This window comes from Pongo pygmaeus, chromosome 7, assembly GCF_028885625.2.
Source record: "Pongo pygmaeus isolate AG05252 chromosome 7, NHGRI_mPonPyg2-v2.0_pri, whole genome shotgun sequence".
NCBI classification, from domain to species: Eukaryota; Metazoa; Chordata; class Mammalia; order Primates; family Hominidae; genus Pongo; species Pongo pygmaeus.
Window position 1 is genome coordinate 102,377,663 of NC_072380.2, and position 26,895 is coordinate 102,404,557.

The window sequence follows — 26,895 nt, forward strand, 5'->3', positions numbered from 1 at the left end:
CACTACAGCTTTGACTTCCTGGGCTCAGGTGATTCTCCCACCCGAGCCTCCCTAGTAGCTGGGACTACAGGTGCATGCTACCATGCCTAGCTAACTTTTTGTAGAGACAGAGTTTCGCCATGTTGCCAGGCTGGTCTCAAACTCCTGGGCTCAAGTGATCCTCCTGCCTCAGCCTCCCAAAATGCTGGGATTACAGGCGTGAGACACTGCACCTGGCCATTTGCATTTCTCCTGATTACTAATAAAGTTGATTAATTTGCATATGTTATTGGATATCATTTGGGTATCCTCTAGTGAAATATTTGTTCAACTTTCTTACACATTTTTCTATTGGGTTATATTTTTAAACATTGGTTTCTAGGAGTAATGTTAATATATTTTGGATATGTGCCTTTGTCAAGTATATGTGTTGCAAATATCTTCTCCCACTCTGAAATTTGACTTTTCACTCTCTTAATAGTTTTTTTTTTAAAGTTTGTAGTCTTTTTCTGAACAGAAATTCTTAATTTTAATAGAGTCCAGTTTTTCAATTTGTTTCTTCATAATTGGATGTGAAGAAGTATTTTCATGCATGAGGTATTGAAGTTATTCTCCTGTGTTGTTTACATATGTTTCACATTTATATTGATAATAAACTTGGAATGAATTTTGTTTGTGGTATGAGATAGGCATTGTGCCTGTAATTTTATATTTGCCTATCTAGGTTCATTTTTTTCATTCTTCACCCTCTTCTCTGCTTGAGGAAGCAGACCTGTCATTTATAGGTAAGTGTGACTGATGTAGCTGAGGTGTAGGAATTTCTTTGTCTGATAGTGCTCAGGAATTAAAGTCTACCATAATAATCCTGGTGCTAGATTCATGACAGTTATTCCTGACAGCCCTCTAGGAAGTCTCTTCAGAAATTTCCCTATCATAATTTGTTGTTGTTGTTTTTCTTTCTTTGCTCATGCTGTTACTGTAAGAATGCCAAACCTGGTAGAGTTTTGGTGCATACTTGGTAGTGAACAGTTATTTTTCTATGAATTAAATATAGGAAAATTCTGTATGTTCCTATTATTCCTCTGGAGATCTTTCATGAAGAAATATTTGACTATGGGCCGGGCACAGTGGCTTACGACTGTAATCCCAGCACTTTGGGAGGGGAAGGCAGGTAGATCATGAGGTCAGGAGTTCGAGACCAGCCTGGCCAAGATGGTTAAACCCTGTCTCTACTAAAAATAAAAAATTAGCTGGGCCTGGTGGCGGGCACCTGTAGTCCCAGCTACTTGGAAGGCTGAGGCAGAAGAATCGCTTGAACCCGGGAGACAGAAGTTGCAGTGAGCCGAGATCATGCCATTGTACTCCAGCCTGGGTGACAGAGTGAAATTCCATCTTAAAAAAAAAAAAAAGAAAATTAAAAGAAATATTTGACTGTGTTATTTGGGCAGAAAACTTCAAATATTTGGATACTTTGAGATTTCTTTGTAAATTTTAATGTTAGAGACACCCCTCAATTCAATAAAGTATCCAGTAGTTCACTGAGTCACATTTACGTTTATTTAGATTCCTTAGGCCATAATAATTTCATCCTACATTTCCACCTGGATCCATCATGGATCGCATGTCAGCTGACATTTTGAAGAAAAAACAAATACAAGAGATTAAGGTTATTTTCTTCTTTATTTATTCTTAGTAGTTAAATTCAGTCTAATGGCAGTGCTTCCATTTACACGCTAAAGGCAAAGCCAATCTCCCACTCAACATCATTTGTTGAATTTTAGTTTTTGGCAAATCTCATTTCTGTTTGTTCTTGAGGGAAACATTATAGCTCACATTTTCTGGTTATTTTATGAATTCAGAAAATAAGTGTTGAATTTATAGAATGGGGACATTCAAGCTGACCCGGAACGATCATTAACTCCTAGGCAGTAACTGTAAATTTCACATGGACACATCTCTCATAGCTCCCTGTTTCACAATCAAAGAAATCTAAAATCACCAACTGTTACATATCAACTATAACCAGTATAGGATATTCTAGCTACAAATATGTGAAACTGTGACTTAGATGTGTGTTAAAGAATGTTTTAGAATCTTCTTGCTAGATAAGATAAATGATTACATTAGCATTTCTTTTCAGATGTTATTTTTTTAAACTCATTTGAAACTATTTGCAGATAGAAATAGAACTATTTTGAATGCTGATCTCAATATGAAATATAGAATCCACAGAATACACAAAAGTATTGATGATATCACATTCAATAATCAGGATGCTATGAATTTTACATTAAAATTTAATTATGTAGTAAAAAATAGAGTTGTTATAGCTAGAAAAAAATATTTTCAGAGGCAGCAGATACCCTTGGTGGAAATGAACAGTTCTACATAGAAAGAAAATCCAGGAAGTATGCAAACTAGACACCAGGATACGCAGTATATTAAATTTAATCAGAGATTACACAGAGTATGACATAAAACAGCAGTTGACTATAATAATTTGCAACACGTGAAAACAGTTTAGAAAATGGATTTAGGTCATATTCTCCGACAGTAAGTTTGTTGGAAATACAGGCATAGAATCAGACAGATTTATGTGTCATCTGGTGCTCCCTTCCCTTGTCACATCAACTTGAACCGATAGTTTTGTATGGATCCAAGCAGTAGACATGCTGTTGATTAGTAAGCTAAATCTGTAATGAGACTGTTAACTTCATAAAGCCACAATTAACTATATTTTGGTGAGTATTTTAGATGCAAAAGCACATTCCTCCTAATAGAAATAAGCTTTAGAAATATTTTATGGGGCAGTTCTATGATTGTCTAAAATAAGAATGTTTGGCTTGTTATACATAATTCCATTATTCAGTGACAAATGTGCATTTGCACATCAGAGACTAGAATTTTAGAGATTAATCCTGGTGGATGGAATTTTTAGGGAAATCTTGTCCAACTATATTTGTGAAAGCAAGAATATGTTATTTTTTAAAATTGGATGTACTGACTGGCCTAAGCATAGACTTTCTTCTTTTCAATCATATGGTTACAAAAACTGTATATTACAAACAGTATAGAAACAAGCTGAAAAGAATGAGCCACACATCCTGGATAATTATCTATATGCAGTTAAATTTACAGATATAAAAGAAAATACAGCCTACTCCCTTATAGTGCACAGTTATTTTTTAGATACAGTGTATCACTAGCAAGTGGTTGCGGCCACCAACTCTAGTTATCCCCAGCACAGAGAATAAGAGCAAGATCTGTTCGGTACAGCTTCCCTCCATCCGACAAAGCCATTATGTTCTTCTTGTATGTTGTAATATTATTAATATCCAGATCCTGTATAGAACATAAATGGCATTGTAATCCAGTTAAATATGGAAGTTAATTAACCACTGTCAAGTGATAAAATGTGAGATGAAACTACTTGTTACATCAATCCATTAACAAAAGAGCTGGATTAAATTCTTATACAAATGTGAATAATCACAAGGTTGTTTTTAAAATCTATTTATCACAGTTACCCTGATTTAGGCCAGAACCAAATTGAGTTAAGAACTGAATTCTATTTCTGCTTCTCTATAAATTGTTAAAGTAGATTTCCAAAATGGATGTGCGGTTGGTTTTGGATGGATCCACAGAGTCTGCTTAAAGAAGTAAGTGCCATGGTAACTAAGTTACCTGTTTATTCTTCTCGCACAGATCCTTCAGTAAAGCATCCAGTTCATTTTCATCTATGTATCCATTGCCGTCCTGGGGGAGGAGAAATAAAATAGTATACAACCAACTCCATCTACAGTAGTGGGAAATGAAGTAAAATGGAAATAATTGGAATCCTTAGAAAGTCTCCCAACTGCATACTTGGCAGATAATCTGTTATGTCAGGTCACCCAAGTTTTAGCTGCTCCAAAGTTGTAAAATATGCAAGGTATTAGTTACCTCTCATTCAACACCTTACATTTGTAAAAGATCTTGAACTTTTCAAAGTACTTACACATGTAATTCACTTAATGTTAACAATATCATATCTTCTAGGACAAGTGAGGAAACGGACGGCTGGGGAAGGTATGTGGCTCCATGTCACACCAGGGTGTGGCAGAATTCTGCTAGAGCCCACAGGTCCAGGAGTAAACAAATTAGAAGCAAAGGATGTGACCTAGTGACATCACAAATAACCTTTATTTTGCTGGATATTTTCACCTCGTTTAATCCTCATTCAATCCTGCAAAGTGGTGTTATTATTATCTCTTGTTTACAAATGAAGAAATTTTGAGGCTCACATGAGTTTGGTATCTTGTTCAAAGTCTCAAAGCAGGTAAATGATAGTGTGGGATTCGAATCAGGGGTTTGTGTAATTTGGGCATACCGTATTACCTTTCCTATGAAAAGAAGGAGTTGTTTGTGTAATTTTCATAATCGTTTTTTCCAAATTCTTCTGAAGAATCAAATTATAGATAAGAACAAAATTTTAAGGCATCCAAATTGGAAAGAGAGAAGTTAAATTATCCCTGTTTGCAGATATTATTTTTATAGGGAGAAAACCCTAAAGACCTCTCAAAAACTGTTGGAATTAATACACAAATTCCATAAAGTTGTAGGATGCAAAATTAACAATCAAAAATTAGTTGTGATGATAAACTATCTGAAATGGAAATTAGAAAATCCCATTTACAAGAGCACCAAAAGAATAAAATACTTATGAATAAAGTTAACTGAGATGAAAAACTGATACACTAAAAATCATAAAATACTGATGAAAGAAGTTAACAGAGAAACAAATGGAAGGACGTCCTGTGTTTATGGATTGGAAGGCTTAATATTGTTAAAATGTCTATATTACTCAAACACATCTACAGATTCAGTGCAATCACTTCCAAAATCCCAATGGCAATTTTTATAGAAATAAAAAACCCCTAAAATTCATATGGAACCACAAAAGATCCCAAATAGCCCAAAACCATCTTGAGAAAGAAGAACAAACCTGGAGACATCACACTTCTTGATTTCAAAATATATTACAGAGCTACAGTGATTAAAACAGTATAGCACTGAAACAAAAATTGAAACATAGACTAATGAGCTCTCAGTTTCACATGTTATGGTCGACTGATCTTTGATAAGGGTGCCAAAAACACAAAATGGGACAAAGATAGCTTTTTTCAACAAATGGTGTTAGGTAAACTATACAGCCACATGCAAAATAATGAAATTGGACCCTTAGCTTACACCATATAAAAAATAAATTCAAGATAGATTAAAAACTTAAATATAAGATCTAAAACTGTAAAACTCCTAGAAGCAAACAAACATAAGGAAAACCTTTATGACATTGTTCTTAGCAATGATATTGTGGATATGAAACCATAAGCAAGGACAACACAAGCAAAAATAGACAAGCGAGACTGCATCAAACTAAAAAGCTGCACAGCAAAGGAAACAATCAACAGAGTGCAACAGCAGCCTACAGAATGGGAGAAAATATTTGTAAACCACATCCCAAAAAGGGTTAATTTCCAAAATTTATAAAGAACTCCTATAACTCAATAGCAAAAATGAATAATCCAATTTAAAAAATGGGTTAATGACTTGAGTAGACACTTATCCAAAGAAGATATATAAATGGCCAACAGGTAAATGAAAAAATGCTTAACATCACTAATCAGAGAAATAAAAATTAAACTAACAATAAGATATCTCCTCACACCTGTTAGAATGGCTATTATCAAAAAGATAAAAGACAAGTGTTAGTGAGAATGAAGAAAAATTGGAACTCTTGTATACATTGGTGGGAATGCAAAAATGGTGCATCCACTATGAAAAACAGTGTGGAGAGTCCTCAAAAAATTAAAAATAGAACTGCATATGATCAATCAATCTCAGTACAAGACAAATACTGCATGATGCCACTTGTATGAGGTATCTAAAATAGTCAGACTCATAAAGTAGAATGTTATTGCCAGGGCTGGGGGAAGGAGAAATGAGGAGTTATTCACCAATGGGCATAAAGTCTCAATTATATAAGATGAATAAATTCTAAAGATCTGCTGTCAAGATTGTCTCTATAGTTTGCAGTATTGTATTTTATACTTAAATTTTTTAAGAGGATCTTATGTTGTGTTCTTACTTCAATAAAAAAGAAAGGAAAAAGTAACAAACTTTTACCTGATCATACAGCTCAAAAGCCTTATTGAACTCTTTCCCACACATTTTGATTCCCTAAAGATAGAGAGTAAATGTTAAAATATTATTACTATGTTTCAGTATGTTTCCCTTGACAAGTCTCCCACATTCTAGCTTTTCAAGGAAAATATTATTTAAGGTAGTAAAAAGTTAAGTACCTGGAATTTAAGAAGAAAATTCTCCTGCACTGGTAGTAACCTTTTGAGAGAAAAACATTATATTAATATATTACATTTTTTGAAAAGGATCCACTTACAACATTTTTCATGGTTCCTAAACTCACCTGGCCATCTCAGTTAATTCCAGCTTCCCATCATTATTTGAATCAAATAGTTTCAGCTGAAAGACAGAATGCCATTATTCTAGCTATTTGAGGAATAATTTATTGCATGAAGGAGATGAACTTCAAAATAAAGTTGTTTGAGTTATCAACTACTTGTATATATACAGTAAAATTTTAAAAACTAGCATTTTTAAAACTTTCAATGCAAATTTTTAATTCTGTAATATGTCAATTGCTAGAGTTTATCAGAATAATATAGAATAGTCAAACAGAAATAGTGGTTTTAGCTATGCTTCTAGAATACTGTCTCTTTTTTATTGCAAATACATTTATATGTGTATCAAGATGTGGGGGGGATGGTGTCTGACAGTTTTTGCACTTCTGGAGTCTCTCCAATAAGAAAATAAATATTTATTTCACCCTTTTAGAGCATAGAATACCACAAACAGAATCAGAAAACAGATGACAAATAAATCCTTAGAGAATAGAATTTTTGAATAATTTTGAATTGTTTATTTTCTATTGGGTATTAGAAACTCCATAAAGCTCTCCAACTCTCCATTGCACTTATATATACCTCATTCACAAAGACACATCCAGATGTAAACACACTCATACCCGTATTTGGGAAGCATTCACCTTTTTAGACAGTAGCAACTATTGCTATAATATGTTATACCAAAGTAGTATATATGAATTACATTAAATATATAAAATGTGTATACTGAATGAACACTAAATATGTGAAAAGTTAACATTATTTTTGTTTTTAAAGAACAGAATGTGTCCAGTGTTATAATGGATATAGATTTACTGACATCTTTTTAAGAAAGAAAGGAAGGGCATTCTGTGTTTGAGGTATTCTAAGAATCTTTTGTAGGAGGCAGATTTTTTTCAGGGTCCCATGCTGACAAAACATTTTATAATCCATTGACCATACATTCTGATATTGTCACACTATCTACCAAGATACTGGACAGCTCGATCACTTAGTTTTGTGCCCATGGGGAAATATTTCCCAACATATATATTTAAATTTTAATTAGCTCTTGATTAATTTGCTTCCTGGATTTGAACTGGTTTATGACATTTAATCAGATATGTCAGGCCAATCCAACAGAGGGAAACTCCCATCTGAGTGGGTTTTGAAAGGCTGCTTCAATATTCTACCTGGAAAGGAGCCTTTCTTTAAATAGGCGTCCCTTAAGATTGGAACAAAATAGAAAATTGATAAATGTAGGTTATTTTCCATTACCCAAAAGTTATTCAGAGCTTAGACCTGCTGATTGTGACACATATCAAGAAACTCTCCCCCATTTGTTTGCTAGTGCTATTGTAAGTGGAGATGTAATGAGGAATGAAAGATGACCATGAAAACCTTTTTGGTTGTTTTGAAATTAAATTTAGCCCCACTTTATAATAAATAGCACTAGTTAGTGAATAAGGCAATAGTAAAGTTCTAGTAGTTCCCCCTCCCCCAACCCAGATAAAAGTAAGCTGAGATGCTGAAAGCAAACCTCAGTTACATCAAATATAATCAAACCCTTTATTAGATTGTTTCTTGGAGTAATTAAAAAGTCTAACTCCTTCTTCAATCTAATATAACAGTAGCTTTTGTAGTATAGAGCCATGTTTATGGTTTATTGATGTAAATCCGTGGAGTAAGAATTCACAGTACCTTCACAGTACTGAAAGCTGTATAAATATATGTATCTCCTGGTAATCCTAATTCTGTGATGAGTCAAAATGAGCAAACTTCGTCCAATAGAAACAAACTGACTTCATAGACATTGCTTTATTTTATCTGGAACCTTATTTGTCTGCTCTTTTTTTTTTCTGAAACAGTAAGTGCCTATGTGTAAAGCAGTTTTCTTGGCTCTATTATCAACATTCTATAATTGATCTTAGTTGTCACTATTTACCATAGCATCAGCCTTAGGGCATATTTAGATTTCCTCATTCAAAGCACCAATACAAAACCCCGAAACAACAAAAATCAAAAGGAGACCCATTTTAAGTTGCTTAATTAATAAAGTAGCTAGATGGTCTCTTTAAACTCAACAAAGTGTGATTTCCCAAACTATGATAAAAATGGATTTAGGAACTCTATAATAAGTGAGTTTTTGGTGATATAATTTATATATATAGTGTACCTTATATATGTGTAAGTTATATAATTTAGTGATATAATTACACTGGCTTTGGAAGAAAAACAAGTCATCTTTTGATAGATAAAAATTACACAGCTCTACAAGGAAGAAAATGCTCATATGTTGAGTCTTAAAGCCAATGCCTGCAGAACTCAAAATGACAAGATGTAAGCATCCCTAAGTATTTCAGTTTTCAAATAAAATGATACCTATGTGCATATGATGCCCACACCACCGTTTATTTATTTCATCCTGTGTAGCCTTGGGAGTTAGCAAGAACATCATACTACTTCATGAGCTCTTGGGTGCAATCTTTTCAAGATCAGTCTTACCATTAGGTCTGTATACTCGGCTAATTTTGTGTCATCAACAGTCTTGTTTGCTTTTTCTAGCAGGTCCTTTAGAAAGTTCTGTTAAAACAAAGAACACTTAGATTAATTTCATTAATAATATATCATCTACTTTCATTTCAGAATGGCTTGGAACAGGACATACCAGGAATGCAAAGAAAGTTTCCTTTTGAGGGTAGAAGCAGGTGAGTAGAGGAACTTATAATAGAAGAAAGACTAAACCAGGTTGTCCTCCTGGCATTCCAGCAATGAAACTACCTTTGACAGGAATAATACCTGCTTTTTCCTGAGACTTCATTGGTCCTTGTCTGTGCATTACCATGACTTTATGATTTCAATTAACCTGAATAAAACCTTTTAAAACCAGCCAGCCCAATGGATGCATTTCTTCTTACTGATATCTTCACAAGTACTCATTGGATTGTTCTGTGAGAAACACAAGGGCCTTTATGCCTTTGGAATATGTGTGAAAAAATATCAGTAAACCAGATAGAGATCTATCCCTAATTTCAAATCCATTTTCTGCTCCCCAGGCTGTATTTACACATTAGTTTATAGCCAGCATGATGCTTATTTCTCCAGAGGGCCAGTTGGCTTGATGCAGTCCAAAGCACTTTGGTTAAAATGCTTCCGCTGACTATTTAAATTAACAAAATTGGCCACAGTTGATGTCATTGAATCTTTGAAAGATATATGAATCATATTAAAATAGAGATTAATGTGGGAAGGATGAAAAAAAGATGATTATTAACTTGACAGCTGGAGGTTAGGAGTGAATTTAATTTTTTTTAACAGAAACATAAATAAAAGCTTTACAAAGATTTGCCATATAAGTGACAGTGTAAGCACTTAAGCATATAATAGTCATTCATTTTGTTTAGTGCTATTCATTTGTAACTCCTTTATTTTCTCAGAAAATGAATTAATGCAATTAGGAAAAACTAGGCAGATACTGTGCCCAGATATTATTGAAGGATTAGATTTCTTTGATTCAGCAATGACTTATCTCCCTCCTAAATGTTCCAGTTCTGGGCTGATTTGATGTCACTTTTTTAAAGGAAAGAGACTCTTTTCTTAGTTTGATAAAATTTTTTTACTTCAAATATTCCACTTCAAATCCAAAGCGAAGCATAGAAAATTCAAAGTTATCTGTTGGGGTTGAATTTTATTTTTGAGCCTTCTGGGGCTTTTGTCAGAGATTAATTGGGTTAAAAAGCCTCATCAGAGACTAAAATGGTGGTCACAAAAATAGCCTGGGAGAAACCTTGGGACGCAGAGATTCAAAGTCGTGTCTGAGAGCAAGTGATGTTTTACTCTATTATGGATCTTAAAATTAGCTTTCTTGAAAGATCCATTAAAAAAGAATGCCAACTTAGCTTCAAAATTCCCCAGGGAAGAGGACTTCTATTTAGAATCTCTTTCTGAGAATAAAATTTGGAACAAAGAAGGAGACTTTTAGAATATTTAGAGGTCAGTATTGGAAATGAGCTAAGGTTTTCATTATGAACTAAAAAGGATCTTTAAAAGAATATTTTTGGTCTAACTAATAAAATAAAAACACAGTGGCTTAACTGTCACCTTGTGGGTTGCTGAGCTGCAAGTTTGTAAAATACCTTGTTTTCAGTGACTTCACATTAAAAACGTTTACATTTTCAAGAGGATACAATTGAATATGTTTTAGCCATTTTGCCATGGCCCAAATGTCCCAGTTCCATCTTTAAAATTGTATGCTACTCAAACTATGTTGAACTATGACTAGAACTGCTGATATTCATATTTCCCCACATAGCGAAAGAGGAGCTCTTAATAAATGAAGTCTGAAAGCATGTAGTGCTGTGGGGGTGGGGTGGGGAAGCATTCTTAGCATTATCAGATATTCTAGGTACAAATCTAGGTTCTCTTCCTAGGCAGCTGTGTAATCTTGAAAAATCGTCAAATCTCTCTGCATTCCAATCTCACTGTTTTTATATTACGAATGATAATACCTGCCTTGCATATTTTCTGTGAGGATTAAATTTTAAAATACATTTCAAGCACCTTGTATTCTGCCTGACACATAGTCAGTAAATATTAACTCACTTATATTTTAGTCACTCTATGTTCTAAAAATAGAAAAAGTAGGGTCTTTCAGATGGAGATGTTTTGGGGTCGGTTTGAGGAAATGAGAAGAATACTTCCATATTCCTGAAAGGCTAGTAAATTGAGTTCATGAATAATATAATTTATTTTATGTTGCATGTCACAAAAGCTTTCATGTGCAGAATCTTACTGGAGCTTCACAATAGGCCTGAGAGGAAGGATTTATTACCCTTATTTTAAAGATTAGAGAAAATTGGAAAGCTATAGTAATTAATGAGGTAAGACTTGATTTCAGATCTCTGCCTTTTCCTTTATATCCTCCTCTGTGATATCCGAAGTGATAAATTCATTCTCTAAGTTTCAGTTTTTCAAAAGTTTAATTATAGAAGTTTTTTATTTTTTATCATCGTTGTTGAGAGACAGTAGGTTGTATAGAATGTCTACAGGACTTGGAGGCAGACAAGCCTGGATTTGCACATCACGGCTCTGTCCGATTTCTGTGTGACCTTCAGTATATCATTTAACTTCTCTCAACTCTTCCTCACTGGGGTAATACAATGTCATACAACTTATGCAAAGATTAAATAAGACATTATGTGTAAAGTAGTTGGCATACAGTAGCTATTCAGTAACTTTTTCTTCTTTCTTTTGTAAGGAAATTTATATATATATGTGTTTATTTTGAGAACTAAAACTACAAATTTCAATAAAATGAATGGCTTATTCGGCTTATCTATAATTCTGTCTGTCTGTCTGTCTTATATTTGTGTACACCACAGAAAACGTTAATTTCTGGCATTACTGCACAGAATTTCAAGAAGCAATTGAAGCTGCTTTTTTGATCTGGTACTTCATTAACAATGTCGAAGAGTAGGTGAAAATGTGACACTGTTCAACATTAGTTTCTTTTGTGGGAGGTTTTTTGAAAAGCTAGGAAACTCTTAGTTCATAATTGCATCTGAAAGGAAAAACTTAGTAGAAGTTTTTATTTGCTTACCTTAAGCTCCTCAGTTTCTATGAAGCCACTGTGGTCAGTATCATATTTTCTCCATGTCTGTAAGTAATTTTGGATAAGGAAAACAAACACATTTTTAATAAAAGGAACAATTTTCCTACTTTAAGCAGCTTTCTTAAAGGGGCAGCTTTCTTATACCTTCATGAATTCCTCACAGGACTTCAGCTGCTGGCATCGGAAGAGCAGCAGGAAATTCTCTTCTGTGGGTAATACGTGAGCCAACTGAAAAAGATTTAAGAAGAGAGAAACTTGTTGTAAGTTGCTCAGAAACAAGTCTCTGCCATTACCTGCTGCTTAGTTTTTCTTCAACATGTTCCCTCACAGGCTAGAAAAGTGGGAGAGGAAAAACATTAGAGTCGGCTTTCCCTTTCTGGTACTTTCCTATGGTGTGCTGTCGATTCTCCAACGCTCGTGTGCCCTTGTGTGCTTGGTTCTTTGGTCAGTGAGGTGGCCGCAGCAGACTTGTGCTCAGGTAGAACTAGCGTGGCCACTTCTTGTCTGCTGGACATTCAGGCAGATTCATCCTGGTGGCTTGAACCCTTCAAGTGTTCTATGCCACAGAGTAGTGTTCTATGCCTCTCTCCTGTCTCCTCACAGGATCACAGAAAGGCACATGTGGGGGCCATAAATTTCATGTGAAGTGAAAGAAACCATGAGGAACATAAATGTTGGGGAGGGGAGTGAAGAGGGAAAATGTATTCCCAAGCCCTAGGAGAAAGCCTACCATGAGATACAAGAGAAGATAAACCAAAGACAATCGTAAGGCAATGGAAAAGAAATTCACCATGAATGGTGGGGCATTAAACTGGAATAAGAAAAGCCGGTTCTCAAACCGTTGCTTTCTGCTGGAAGGACATCCACTGCTTGAATCCAGAGCTGGGGTTTATTTTCTGATCTCCACGGCATGCCTCTATGACATTTTCCCTTAGATCTCATTTCATAACTTCAATCCTCCTCTCTTTTTTTTTTTGGAAGAAAAAGGATTCCATATCCCATTTTATGACTAATCTATTGCGTGCAGAGAAGGAGGGAGCTGGATTGATGGCTCCACTGCAGATGTGAGATCTATTTCTGGCACAGTAGCTAATTAGCTGTAGTCCCCAGCAACCCCGAGCCATTTCTGGACTTCAGTACCCTCATCACTAAAACAAGGACTTGAAATAGAAGCCAGTGTTCCTTGAATATATTGGGTTCAAAACGCCTTCTGTTGGAAGCACTGCATTTTCACCATTAAAGAATGAATCTACACACACTACATTTCATCTGATTTCCAGGATTTGATGAATTCCCTAGATCATGGGCATGGACCCTCATCCGTGGATTTTAGGCCAAGACCCTATAGTCTAGATCAGCCTTAAAGTCAGAGTCAGTTCTAAAAGTTCTACCAAGTTATGGAAAATACTATCATAACCTTTTTAAAAAAATTCATCCTTTTAAGTTCATTTAAAAATTTAAAATTTAATATAAAATGCACTATTCTACTTTATATGCAAGGAATCTAATTTTTCTTATGCCTGTGTATGCCCTTTAGCTTATCTTATTTTTAGATTTTTGAAATAATATTTCAAATTAAAACCACTCGATTTATAGGCACTACACATGTGGGTGAGACTAAGGGAAAGGGCCAAACCTTATATCAACATGTTTAATATGACCTAGTTATAAAACATTTTCTTATTTATTTTTAAAGAAAGGTCACTAATGTGAGTAGATGATAATATATCTAAAAAGTAAAAATGGGGGTTTATAATGTGCCAGTACTTTTAAAAAAATGTAATTAACTTTTGGTACATAAACACATTTGCATCATTGCAGTGTGTGTGTGTGTGTGTGTGTGTGTGTGTGTGTTATCCAGGTCCCTTATTAAACTCAGGACATACTTCTGTGACTTTTGCATTCTTTCAATTCCTTTGAATACTTGAATCATAAAATTCTATACCTCAGAAATAATGTAATTTAATTTAATTCAAAGACCAAATTTTTCAATTGAGGATGCTAAGGCCCAAAGAGGTTGAATGATGACCTGATGATTGGCAGACTGAAAATCACTTTAATTTGGTGATTATTAGTAGATTAAGTCAACAACATGCTTGTTGAAGACAGTAATAGAATGGTTTGGTTGCTTCTTTGCTCTTGGACTGCAAATAATGAATTTGTTGGTGATTTTTACACGTGACAATGAGGTAGTTTAAATATGATAGGCTGTTTCTACTCATTGAAATCTAAAACACCATTTTCCTTATAAAAATACCTTTTTTTCCTCATCTGTAAGTGGGCTCCTAGTGGAAAGTAGCTATAAATGATTTTCATTATAAAGTATCCAGATATCTGGTAAGTTAGGCCTAGAATGTAGGTCTCCCCTGAGAGCTAAGGGGGAAGAGGAGAAGGGAAGGAGAATGGCAGTGGGTGGGCTCAGCATGGAGAGGGGCTCTGGAGGACGGAGAAGCACCCACACCCATCCAGTCTTGTTGAGCCTGGCCTCTTCTATAATAATACTTTCCTGGAGGGATTCTGAAGAATGTCTTCTTGAGGATTTTAAGGAAGATGGGAAGAGAAGAAAAAGTAACGCAAGAAAGAAGAGGGAACAAAGATGGAAGACAATAAAACACATCAAAGAGAAGAAAATATATCAGAGGCAGACATTTTAAGGGAAAGATTGAACAATGGAAATGGATGTTATGTATACATTTTGGAGGGTTCTGCATTATATAGAAGGTCTAGCCACATTTTATTATGTTTTTTTCATGAATGTAAGTGTTCATTTAGGAAACAGGAGATAGCTAACACCAACTCGTCCTTTATTTATTAGTATGCAACTTGTTAGATACTTCTTACAATTTTTGCATGACCTTCCTCTAGACCATTAATTTCAAGAGGGCAGGGAATAATACTTTTCTGCATCCCCTGAATGGTCAGCATGATATCTAGCATGTTATATGCCTGAAATAAATGCTTGTGGATTGGTTAGTAATTTTACTTTATTAAAAACATGTACTTAAAAGGATTTAGAGTATTTTTTGCTTATCTTCATCATAATTCTCTATTTTGTTTGGATTTTTATAATTAGTGTGTGTTGCTTTGAACAAACAAGAATAATTTTTCTTTAAATATTTTACATCTCCAAATTCACTGAATACATAAAAACGAAAAAAATAAATGAATGAACTAGTAAGCAATCACTAAATGTAAAATTAGGGAAATTGCCATCTTTGTTTCAACATAAAAGTTCATGTAACTCACATAAATTTGAGAGGTCTCCTGAATGTCAGATACATAGATAGTAAAAATGCTCTTCATGTCTACTATAAATGTGTATTTCTTGCCCATACTGCTTTGGTCTTATACTTAAATTATTAAAAAATACAGATCACATCAATGTGCAACATATTCAATCTGTTTTAATTTCACTGAACCATTAATGTTACACTCAACATGATACCATCCTATTTTATAAATGTTAGAAAGGAGTCTTAAGCATATAAAAGATTATTATGTGTATATAGGATGTGGCTATAGTGAATATAAAGAAATCTTTCTTAAGATATGTTTCACAATGTGGTGGTCCTGTGTTGTCTCTCGGTTCTTCTCTCAACGTGTATGAATCAATATTCAAGTTTCAGAGCTTGGCACAGTAATTCTCCAGCTGTAGCCTTTATGACTATGTCTATAACGTGCCAAAGGTCTTTCATATAGGAGGTTTTAAGTAGAGTTGCTTTATTCTCAGATATGCTAAGTCACTGCTGTTTATAGAAGTACCCAATACTTCTTATTCCAACATTATTGGTGATCCTGTAATCTTTGGGCTGCCTGCCTGCTCTTTTGTGAACTCCCAAAACTTTTTTATGAGTTGGAGAAGAGAGTGAAGAATATCAAGGGGATGAGTGGAAGGCAGGTAGCTAAGGAAATAAGTAGAATCCCTCAGAGCTTCGTTTCTGAGAACTGGTTGCTTGTCATCAAGAGTAGGAAAAAAACCCCAACAACTTTCTACTTGCTTGTCTCCCCTGCTAGTCTACGTGCTCCTTGAGGATGGGGTCTGTGTCTTATTTACTGTTTTGTGGCCCAGAAACTGCACAAATTTTAGTAAATATTTTATTGAAGCAATACATAAAGGCAATTAACTATTTGTCTAGCATCAGGATAGGCTGTAAATAAATGGAGGTAAAGTTCCTTTGGAGATAATTCCAATAACTTATTACTGAACTGTGAATAGGGGTTGGGGTGGACATTGTAATATGCTACCCAGAACTCCCTTCAAGTGCTGGGAGTGTTGCTGCAGCCTCACCTGTGAGGCCCCATTGAAGGAATACCTGGGCTGAAGAGAGCTATGTCCCCAAGTAAGTGGCATCCTGTGACTGATCAACATGGGGATATAAAGGCCCAACGGTCTCACTCAAAACTAGAGACATTCCTGAAGGGTCATCCCAGCTTCAGAACTCACTGTAGGGTCAGCTGATGTCCCCGTTGAGACTGTGACACAGCCTAGCTTCTCCCTCTGCCCAGATCTATTCTCTTCACTTCCGTCCCGGGGTATTGATCCCAAGAGCACTTCCTAATAAGCCTGCTCATTGCTACTGTTCCACTCAAATCTGCTTCCCAGGGAACTCTACCCATAACAGGGGTCTTTACATCTCTGTTTTATTTCTAGCATAATACAGAGCCTTTGCCTGATGTTTTGGAGTAAGTTGAAATCCCTTGCTGTGGCTCATTTGGCTACTAAATACTAGGCACTGTGCTGGTGACCACAGTCACCACTAGTGAGAACCATATAGAGAGGCAGATACTTTCAAACAACTTTTCCCCTGACAATTTCAAAGCAGGAGATAAAAACAACAATAAAGCTAAGCACTAGTTGTGAGGAGAGTATACATGAAAGGCAACTTCATTAGTGATACAAATTATATCACAGTGCACATGAGGCAGAATTCCTAACTTTTAAAGACAATCATGGTATGTTAACATTCTTGAACATGTATTAGCCAAGCATTCATTTTTTTTTTCACTTGAGAACCAGAAAAACGTTTTCCCTAGCCAGTGAGAAGTGAGTCCAGGAAATTTGAAAGGTAAATAACTATCAAAAATGTAAAGCTCTTTCAGTTTAATAATTTGAATTTGACAAATTATATAATAAGTGAGGGGAAAGGCTTGGCATTCAGAAGATGGGGTCGATTTTGTAGTAAGTTATTTTTATATGTAACAATAACTGCAAATACATTTGTTGAGTTTTTACAGTGTGCCAGGGTCGATCTACTTGTTCAACATGTATTATTTGATACTGATGATCATAACAACCTTATGAAGTTAATACATTGTCATCCTTGTTCACTACCAAGGAAACAGAGGCTCAAAGAGGGTAAATGGCCTGCTCTTACATAGATTGTAGTTGGAGCCAGATTTGAAGGCAGAGTCTGACTTTCTTGGCTTAGAGACTGTCCCTTACCTTCATCACCCTCCATTAAAATCCTCAATCAAAAAAGTATTCCTAATAAATCATTTAGAAAAATCTATGCGAAGGGAATTTTAAACTCAGATTTCATTGTCAGTCATTTCCCAAAATTCTGTGGTGGAAAAGTAGTCTTCCATAAAAAATTATATTCACTATGGCTAAGCTCACAGGCTCAAATCCCACTGCAGATGAAAAGAGGGAAAGGCTGGAGAAGAGCTTGCTTCCCTGGGAGGGTTGTTACAGTTTTAGGATTAAAATAGCTTTTAGGTCTGTTTTTCAATGGATGCACTGACCTGGACAGATAGAAACAGTAAGAATGGAGAGGATGGTAGGTTCTCACACATTGCCAAAAGGATCAGGTGAAAAACTTAGAGATTTGACACCCATTTAAGAGAAATACCTATATTTCATGTGAACACCAGAGAAGAAAGCTCTATTATCTGCTAAATCATTAAGTCTTCCTTTGTAATTATTTTAATCAGCCGTTTTTTGCAGTTGAGCTATTAGTCTGAATAAATTTGGAACATTTTTTTGACCATCCCATTATTTGTTAAATTATCTCAAAATTTTGATGCTCCTGTCTTGAGTTTGTGTTAACAATCTCTTTATTTCTAAACTGTATTTGTGTGAATTTTTAAATCTATTTAAAGGCAAGAAATTAGAAAGTTCAGAAAGAAACATATTTGTTTCTAGGTAGCAAATGCATGTTGTTAGAAAGTGTCAGTTAACTTTGTCAGGTCAGAACTTTGAAAGTTAACCATTACATTTTCTAATCTTTTGAATGACATCTTTCAGAGACAAACCAATTTGGCCTGTTCCATCAGGGACACAGACCACTGCATGAGTATCATTTGGTTTACTTTGATTAGATTTTGATGAGTTTGTGAATATAACTATTAAGTGAGCATAACATATAAGTAAATCCATCTTCCTTTCCCTTTGAACACCAAAGTTAATGTGTGCTTGATGTCAGTAAGTAGATTATTATAAATTGCAGAAAACATAGGATTTTGCATTCCTTTACAGCTGGCTAGAATTTGTGTTTTTGTGTTCTATATTATTTATAGGATTTCTAAGCAAGTGATATATGTCAAATTGGAAAAAGAAAGGATGAACTTCATTTAATACAGCTTTCTGGTTACAGTAGAGAGCAAAATATAAGATCAGACATTTCCTACTCTCCCTCTCCGCATTTTCTACATGTAATCTGTAACTTTTAATTTCTATTTCCCAATTATTTTCAGAATTTCTCTTTTCTTCACTCTTAACCATCACAGAGTGAACCAACATGCATATGAACTATTGAAGCAATCTCCTATTTTTCCTCCTATTCTCCATTTCTCTTCTCTCAAACTAATGCCCTCTTCCAGACCCCTTACTCCTATGTCTTGGCTGATAACTCAGGTTAATGAAAAGAGTTCTAAAATCAGAATGAGATCTAAGTCTGTATATAGAATTTGTCACTCCCTGCAAGTGGGACCTTGGATACATCATTTGACCTTTTTGGGCTTCAGTTTCTTCATCCTTAAAATGAGGAATGTTGGCTAGTTCTTCCCAAGAGTCCCATCTAGCAAAAAGTTCCACGTCCTGGAACACTAAAACCTTATAATCAGTTTATATGTATCTCATTTGTCTCCCTTTAAATTATTTCTGCTTCAGCTGATCAAAAGTTCTGCTGAAATTATGTTTCGAGTGCTTTGCCCAAATAACTTCTCTGCAGAACACTTTGTGCATCCCTATTCAACCCGGCTAAACTTAGAACCTTGCCATAAGTAATCAACCAACTGAAGCTTGAAAACCTTTCCTTTTGATGCAGAAAATGTACAGATTATTTATTATTTAAAAAAAGGCAGAATAGTTTGGGGGAACATGGCTGGGTTCTGGCTGTTCTACCGTTTATTTCTTACTTTTTCTGTGACTTTAGGCAAATCCTGTTGAAGCTTCACATGCTATAACTATAAAATAGATCTTCATTTTATATTTAAATTAACTTAATTTTCTAGTTATGAGGATCAAATAAGATAACATATTTGAAAACACTTTGTCAATTTTGTTTTATACAAATGTGAATTCTTTTATTATTTTTATTGCTATAAAAGCTTCTCACTTCTTTATTTCAGACTTCATTGCCTTCTCTGTCCTCTTCTGTTACCTATATTTCTATATCTTTCCTTACACAGAAAGCCTTTTCTTTCCTGTAACAGTTTCTTATCTAAAACTTCTGAGGAAATTTCTTTCATTAAACCTCCAGGACAATGCGTCTGCTAAATGGCCTCTAACCTCTCATTCAAAATAGTGCTCAAATAATAAGTCATAAATGATTAGACTGTATCACATAAAGTAAAACCGGGGTTCAAAACATGCTCACCCATTTTATCCTTATAAAAATGTAAAATCCATGTGAATCAGATCAATGCCCTTTACTGCACAATCTAGTATCACTGAAGAAATGAAATTGAATAAATAGCTGAGTCCATTGGAGTCCTTCAAGGTGAAGTATGTTAACTGTAAGTTGACAGGTTTTCCTTAACTAGGATTATAAAGTATGTCAAACTCTAAAAGAGCCAATCCGTAATTTCACTGATGTCATATTTCCAAACTAGTTTTGAGTAATTAGATTTACCTCATCTCATTTATGTTTAATTTAAAAGTTATTTTCTTATCCTTGATGGTTTCATATCTTGATTAGTTGGCCTATATGTCAATCTGTAAGTCCCATTACTATTATCTATTTATATAGTAATGAGTTACACACAGGTAAAGGGGAAAGTATGTACTCCAGGGAAAATTTTTAATTACAAAGATAATAATAGTATGTCCTCCCTTAACTCTATTTGTATCAGCTGTTTTAAAATAAGTGTATTTCACATTGGCATCACAAGTGTCCTATAAGATCAATTATTTGAAAACCAGGTTATTTCTCTGAATCAAAGGTAAATTATTACTAAATGTTGTTGAGAGCCAGAATACTTCGCAATCTAATACACTGAGAAACACTATATAAATAACATAATTATGTTATGATTTGGCATATTTTAAATTATGATCTAATTAATTTTTCTGGACAAAGACTTCCACCCAATTTCTCTAATAGGCTGCTGAGATAAAGAAAGAGGCTAAGACACCACAGGCTGGAAACGTAGACATAAGGGAAGCAACAGCTCTTTCACAAATCTGAGAATGCAGAAGAATTGATGCATAATCGGTTTTGCTTCCTTGATTCACAGACAAAAATAAGTTGCCCTTAATAGGAAAAGTCATTGTGAAAGGATAAGATTTGACACCCACAGTTTTAACTTTCAGAGATTCACATGAAATCTGTACCTATAACAGATCATAAAATATTCACTCACTCTAGTTAAATTCTTCTGTTTTTACTAAGGCCAACTGTCAAACCAGGATGCAGCTTTTTGCCGTGAAAAATAAGGACTGTAAATATTTCACAGGGACTGCAAACATTTTATTTTATATTTTAAAAGTCAAGTCTACACTGTTAAGTGATAAGAAATACTGACGGACCATGTGCTTAGACACTGTATGGAAGTGAGGCTGGGTAATGGAATGTGATTGATGCTCATGTAGAAGTCAGGGACTTGTTCCTCTAACTGCACCTGTGCCAGCAAACAGCTGTATGACCAGAGGCAAACAATTTTATTTCTCCATGGTCTCAATTTTGTAATATATGAAATTTAGGCCCTGGGTTAGGAATACTCTTAGATGTTTTTCATTTGTGAACATTTTTTAACTTTATACTTCTGTACAGAAGATAATGTATTACTTAGGTAAAATAAACCTCTCTGAATGGGTCTTGCTATATCGTACTTGACTTGAAGACAACTTCAAAATTGAAATTCATTTATTAAAATTAAATCAGAAAAATGCATAAATTCCTTACCTCTACAATTCCTATTTTTCCATCATCTCTTTGCCCATACTGATCCACAAAAGTTTTCATTTCAGGTGATAACTCCTAAAATTATATAAAAGCAGGTAGGAGGTTTGTTAAAAAAATACCCAGTTATGCTTGTGATGGTGTTAATAATTTACTGCAAAGAAAAACCAAAATTAGAACCATTTAGAAATATGCATAATGATTAACTATTCTCATAAAAATTAAAGGCATAACTGATACACGGTATTTATCAGTTCCAAATGAAAGAGTTGTAATCATGATTATTTCTCAGTTAATATGATTTATCTTCTATTATTAATTTTGAGACTGTGCTATCCTTTGAAAGTGTAGTCAGAATCACTCCATTCATAACTTTTAGTGAATTTTAACATAATCATCACCATCAATATATTTTTAACAATGCTTGCTTCACTAAAGATTACCTTATATTGCTACACTATCTTGTCTTACAACATTTTTCTCATTCTAACATAATGTTTTATCTATGGCAAGTAATATATGTTTTCAGTTTGAACAAGCAAAAAATGTGAATGTTAAAGAGTAACTCACTTTGTAAGCAAAGATTGTTTTAAGCATAAAAGAGGCGTTCATCAATTAAATAAATTTAAAAATTAAATAGATTAGAGAGCTATGAACTATAAACTAGTCATCTGAACATAGAACTGGTATTTAGGAGGTTTAATTTTTACCGTTGGGCCTCCAACATAGCCCATTTAAAATAGCCCTGTTGCATTAGCTGAAGCCTATTTAAAATAGGTCAGCCCTTACTAATGTTCTATTCTACGTCCTTGGGAAAGCAAATTAAGGTCTCAGTTTTCATCGTAGCTAACAAGATGGTGGTATTATCTACCACACAAGTTTGCTTTGGGGATAGATAGGTTAATATAATTATAGGACTATATTGAGACTAAATATCATTATTACTAGTATTTACAAAATCCGTTTGGAACCAATGTAGACATCTTTAGTAGAACCAAGATAATAAATAATAACAAAGCAATATAATTATATTTTAGTCCTTATAAAACTGACTATGGATAAATTACAATTTGTATTTATTTAATTTTGTTATAGAAACAATTGTAAGAAAATGAAAGTGTCCAACCATGGCAATAGTGGGAATATCAAGTCCTACAGTTTTTTTTATTTTTACATACACCTTAACGTAAACAAAAACCAAAGCATCTGTCCCTAAATTTTAAAATGGTGTAATACCACTACTTTCACTAGCAGACTTGACATTTACTTTGTGAAGTTTCTGACAAGTATGTCAAAATCTATTTTTTAAACAGTGCAAAGCATATAATCACCACCAATTAAAAATGTATAAAAATGAGTGCAACTACAAAGACCAAACACTATGTTTAGTGTAAAAGGATAGTTTCTGAAAATATATTGCATTGTTATATTTCATTAATGTTATATTCACCTAGTGAAAATTTTGAAATTTCATGTTATTAATACGAAAAGCCAAACAATGTTTCCATTAATGCAATGAAATCTGTTATCCTATGGCTAGAAATGCGAAAAGCCTGGTTTATAAGGGCAATTTTTATGTTCTAAAGGAAGAGAAGAACTATATACAAGTAGGTTTAATGCAATGAAGTTGGTAGTATAGTGAAACATGTATCTACTATATGAAACTCTGAATCCAGATCTTGATTTAGATTTTAACTACCCAAATCAAGAAAAATACTCAATTCAGAAAAATCCAGATTGTATTTACATTCCAGAAAAATGCTCAAGAATCAAGGTATTAAGCAACTTGATATAATCCTATAACTATGCTTGTTTAGTATCATTACATTATAGTCTAATAATTGGAGCTTTGAATATTCCAAAACAGAGAAAAATAATTAAATTCTAAATCTCCAACATGAAGATATTGCTTACAAAAGGTACAAATATTAAAATCAGAGGAAGAAAAATATTTTTTAATTTCATGAATATTTAAATTTCTAAGCTGAAATAGATTTCAATATTAAAATTACTTCTGGACAAAATAAAATATAATCATTACCTGCCGGAAGCATCTTCCAAGGTTTTAATTCTAAATTTTATGGGAAGTAAGACTTTTCCAACCGGATTTTAAAATATGTATTTTTAAATGAGGAAGATAATTGCTTTTGTTAGATTAGCCAAAGATACATAAAGCTATAATGACAGTATTGCATAAATTTATTTACATGGCAGTATATAAGATAAGGGGAGGGTGGAGAGTATATAAAGCATTTTTATGCTATTTTATTCCGTTCTATTATACTTTTAGTTTATATAATATTAAATCTGGGTAAAACTATCCCTAGAGCACAATCTGGTTTAAAATCAATTTGGTCAATGATTTTTGTAACTGATAGTTCTGTAATGCATTATAATACATTTAGAGCCCTCTGGGATTCTTTTGAATATGCTGTACAGAGATGTATATTACACAATTTTCAATTTAGATAGGGCAAAAAGTTATATTATTAAATTTTATATATATCACTCAATATTAGAGGTGGTGATCTGCTATATAATATATACATCATTGGTAGTGTAAAATCTCTTTCTAAACATAGTCAAAAAGGCCAAAGACCATTAACGTGTAACTCATCCCAATTCAACACTGCCTTCTGAAAGGCAGTGTTACATAAACCTCAATAGAGTAGTACAATTTTTAACCCATTTTCCTCTGGACAACCATCTCATCTACGTTTAAAAGCTGATTGTATTTTATATTTATGCTGACAACATATTTTCTTAACAGGTTAATTTATGCCCAAAGGGAGTCATTTATAATGAATAAGAATCGTCATTTGTTTAATTAACTAATGGCTTAAATAACAAACATAGCCATTTTCAAAACACCATCAATTGCTGCCCATCAGAGTATCACTTTGCTTTTTTTACAATACATGAAATTCTTAAAATTGTTTTACTTTTTACTTCTCTACCTTTTGGGTTTCTTGCTTTCAACAGAAATGAAGACCTTTTCTTGCTAAATTCTTGCTCACTGTTAGGTTGCAAGTTGGGCAACTTTCCCTTAGTGAGGACAAGATGTTTTCTCATCTCCCCAATTACATCAACATCACAACAATAATAATTGGTGATAGAGTAAGAGATCCATCATCTGCAGATCTGTTTCTTGACCACCAAGGGGCAGAAATGCATTTCTACCCCCTTATTTCTTACACAGTAAAAGAGAAGTTAAAAATTACCTAATCAAGCTCAGTGGTAGAGGTGGTGATCCGCTAAAGAATCTCATGCACCCACAGTTCCCTTTTAAGACCTATTAATGCAAGTACTAGTATAGAATATATATATATATATTTAAAGCTCCAATTTCAGATAGCAAGGTTTTTCCCTTTAGAAAATCTGTCTCCCTTTCTCCCTTCTTCCCTCCCTTCTCTGTCCCTCCCTTCTCTTTCTCTCTCTCTCTCTCCCTCTTTCTTTCTCAGTCTCTTTCCCTTTCCCCTTTCTCTGTATTCGAGTTGGAAAAGTGTTCTTTCTTGCCTTTCGCAGTCAATAAACGTTTACATTACCCAGAAAGCGCTTTACGCTGCTGGCTTTCTGTGAAAACACAAGAATGTTTTAATTTGGGCGTTAAAAGTCTTTTTTTCTTTTTCGCAAACTTGAACCTACCAATCCAGCCTTCTTTCGCGCCTGCTGGAGCTCCTGGATCAAGTTCTGCAGCTCCTTTCCTTCCAGGTAACCACTTCCTGCAAAGACAAAGAGGTACCCAGGTGTCAGATATCTCATTCCAAGTGTCTTTCCCGTTCACTTTCCAAGACAGTTATCTTTCTGGCGACCCGAGAGGCTCTCTCTTGCCTGGACATTGATTAACCAGCAAAGCGTGCAGACGCGGCAGCGCTCCCCTCCTGGGGTATCAAACTTTAGATCCACTGAGGACAAAGGAGGATGGTTGGGGTGCTAAGCGCAGCCACAGAAACTTTGGGGGGGCAGTGTCCCCCAATCCCTGCTCTCTCTCTCCTCCCATTACCGTTCCTGGAAAGACAAAAGTTTAAGGTTTTGGGATTACGGTGGAAACAATATAAACTTTCAGGTTGACAGTTTGGCGGCCAGTCGGGGAGATAAGAAGATAAGATTAGGCAGAAGGGGGAAGAAGTAAAGAATAGAAAGGAGGGATAATGGGATCAGGAGGCTCAGAAAAGGGCAAAGAATGGGAAGGGGCATGGAAACGGGTCTTGAAACAGTTAAAAAGAGAAGATAATCACCGTCAGCATCGAAATGAAGCCAGATCTCGAAAAACTGTGAGGCTGTGATGAGGGATGACTGCAGGTGGGATTCTGCCATTGTACAGCGGGGTGTGTGTCTGGGTGTGTGAATATGCGTGTGTCTGTGTCCGCGCGAGGGGGAGTGAGCAAAAGCTCAGCGTGTGCGCGAGTCAGGGCTGCGGAGGGAGACCTGGGCGCGGGCGCTGCCGGGCGCTGTCCTCGGTGCTGCTCAGCTCAGCGTTCCTCCAGAGTTCTCTCCCTACACCCCGCACCCAGTTCTCAGTATTTATCCCGACGGCCCCAAGCCGGGCCACGCCTCCTCCAGCCTCCCATTCCTCACTCCCCGCCTCTTGCTCTCACCAACCTTCTTCCCCTCCCTTCCAGTTTTCTGCTCTCTTCCCAGGAAAGCTAGCTGGAGCGAGAGTTTGGGCTTGTCGGAAGCAGCAGGTGGTGGGAGATCCTTTGCTCAGAGATTGGATGCTGAAAACACAGGCTCATTTCCCCCTACATCCTCCTAGTCCAGGAAGAATCTTATTCCTGAATATTATAGTAAAACTTTTGTTACCTAGAGAGGTTTTAATGTTCAGATAGAAGGGGAAAGCTGATGACGGGTAGAATCACATAAAGGATTATTATATTCTTGTGTGATTTCTCCAAGACTTTTCAGTATTTGTTTGAAAAAAAAAAAAAGCATGTGAAAGATTGGCACACATTAGAATAATTTGATTAATGTATACAATGAGTTGACTGCTATCAATAATCACTCTATTTTGTGCCATCATATAAATGTTTTTTAAGATGGTTTCTATGAACTAACCTTGCCAACATGAAAAAGCGAGATTATGGATTTCTTTTCAGTGTGAAGTAGAATTATAATTGGAAAGTAAAACAGTTAAATTATAAAACCTTAAAATCTTAGATAAGGAAGTCATCTTACAGATACTAGAGTTTACTGCCTTTCAGTTTAGAAGGAGTGAGTAAACTAAAACAGAGAAAGGAAAGATCTGATCCAGCTTCATAAGTAGCTACCACCACAGCCCCATTCAGTGGCCTTAACACACACGTCTCCTTCTTTCTATGCCAAGCAACCCCTACTGGAGAATTTTTCAGAAATTGGAAGTCACCATCAGAGTTGGAGAAGCTATCTAACTAAATGTATGCTATGTTACGTGTATATATATGTAATATATATGTGTGTATACACACATATGTATATATGTTCTGTATTATATATACATATGTACATGTGTTATGTATTTTAATATAATTCATTATATATTTGG

At 34.8% G+C, this 26,895-nt stretch overlaps 1 protein-coding gene across 1 annotated transcript; it reads right to left on the minus strand.

The window, feature by feature from the left end:
• Nucleotides 1-1,640: 1,640 nt before the first annotated feature.
• On the minus strand, nt 1,641-25,876 carry CALB1 (calbindin 1). The gene is made up of 11 exons (XM_054499172.2): nt 25,613-25,876; nt 25,020-25,096; nt 21,378-21,452; nt 12,178-12,261; nt 12,022-12,078; nt 8,928-9,005; nt 6,446-6,501; nt 6,321-6,360; nt 6,145-6,198; nt 3,664-3,735; nt 1,641-3,321 (listed from the first exon to the last, which is right to left on the minus strand). Exons 1-11 carry the CDS (start codon nt 25,689-25,691, stop codon nt 3,208-3,210), a joined length of 786 nt encoding a protein of 261 aa, XP_054355147.1. The 5' UTR covers nt 25,692-25,876; the 3' UTR covers nt 1,641-3,207.
• Nucleotides 25,877-26,895: the final 1,019 nt, after the last annotated feature.

Bases quoted from the DNA above. Each gene is read 5' to 3' on its own strand.
- CALB1 (XM_054499172.2), bottom strand. From the start codon at position 25,691: ATGGCAGAATCCCACCTGCAGTCATCCCTCATCACAGCCTCACAGTTT. The intron at 21,453-25,019 runs GTAGGTTCAAGT...ATATAATTTTAG, and splicing joins CGCGAAAGAAGGCTGGATTG to GAGTTATCACCTGAAATGAA. The intron at 3,736-6,144 runs GTAAAAGTTTGT...CTCCTCCCCCAG, and splicing joins CTTTTGAGCTGTATGATCAG to GACGGCAATGGATACATAGA.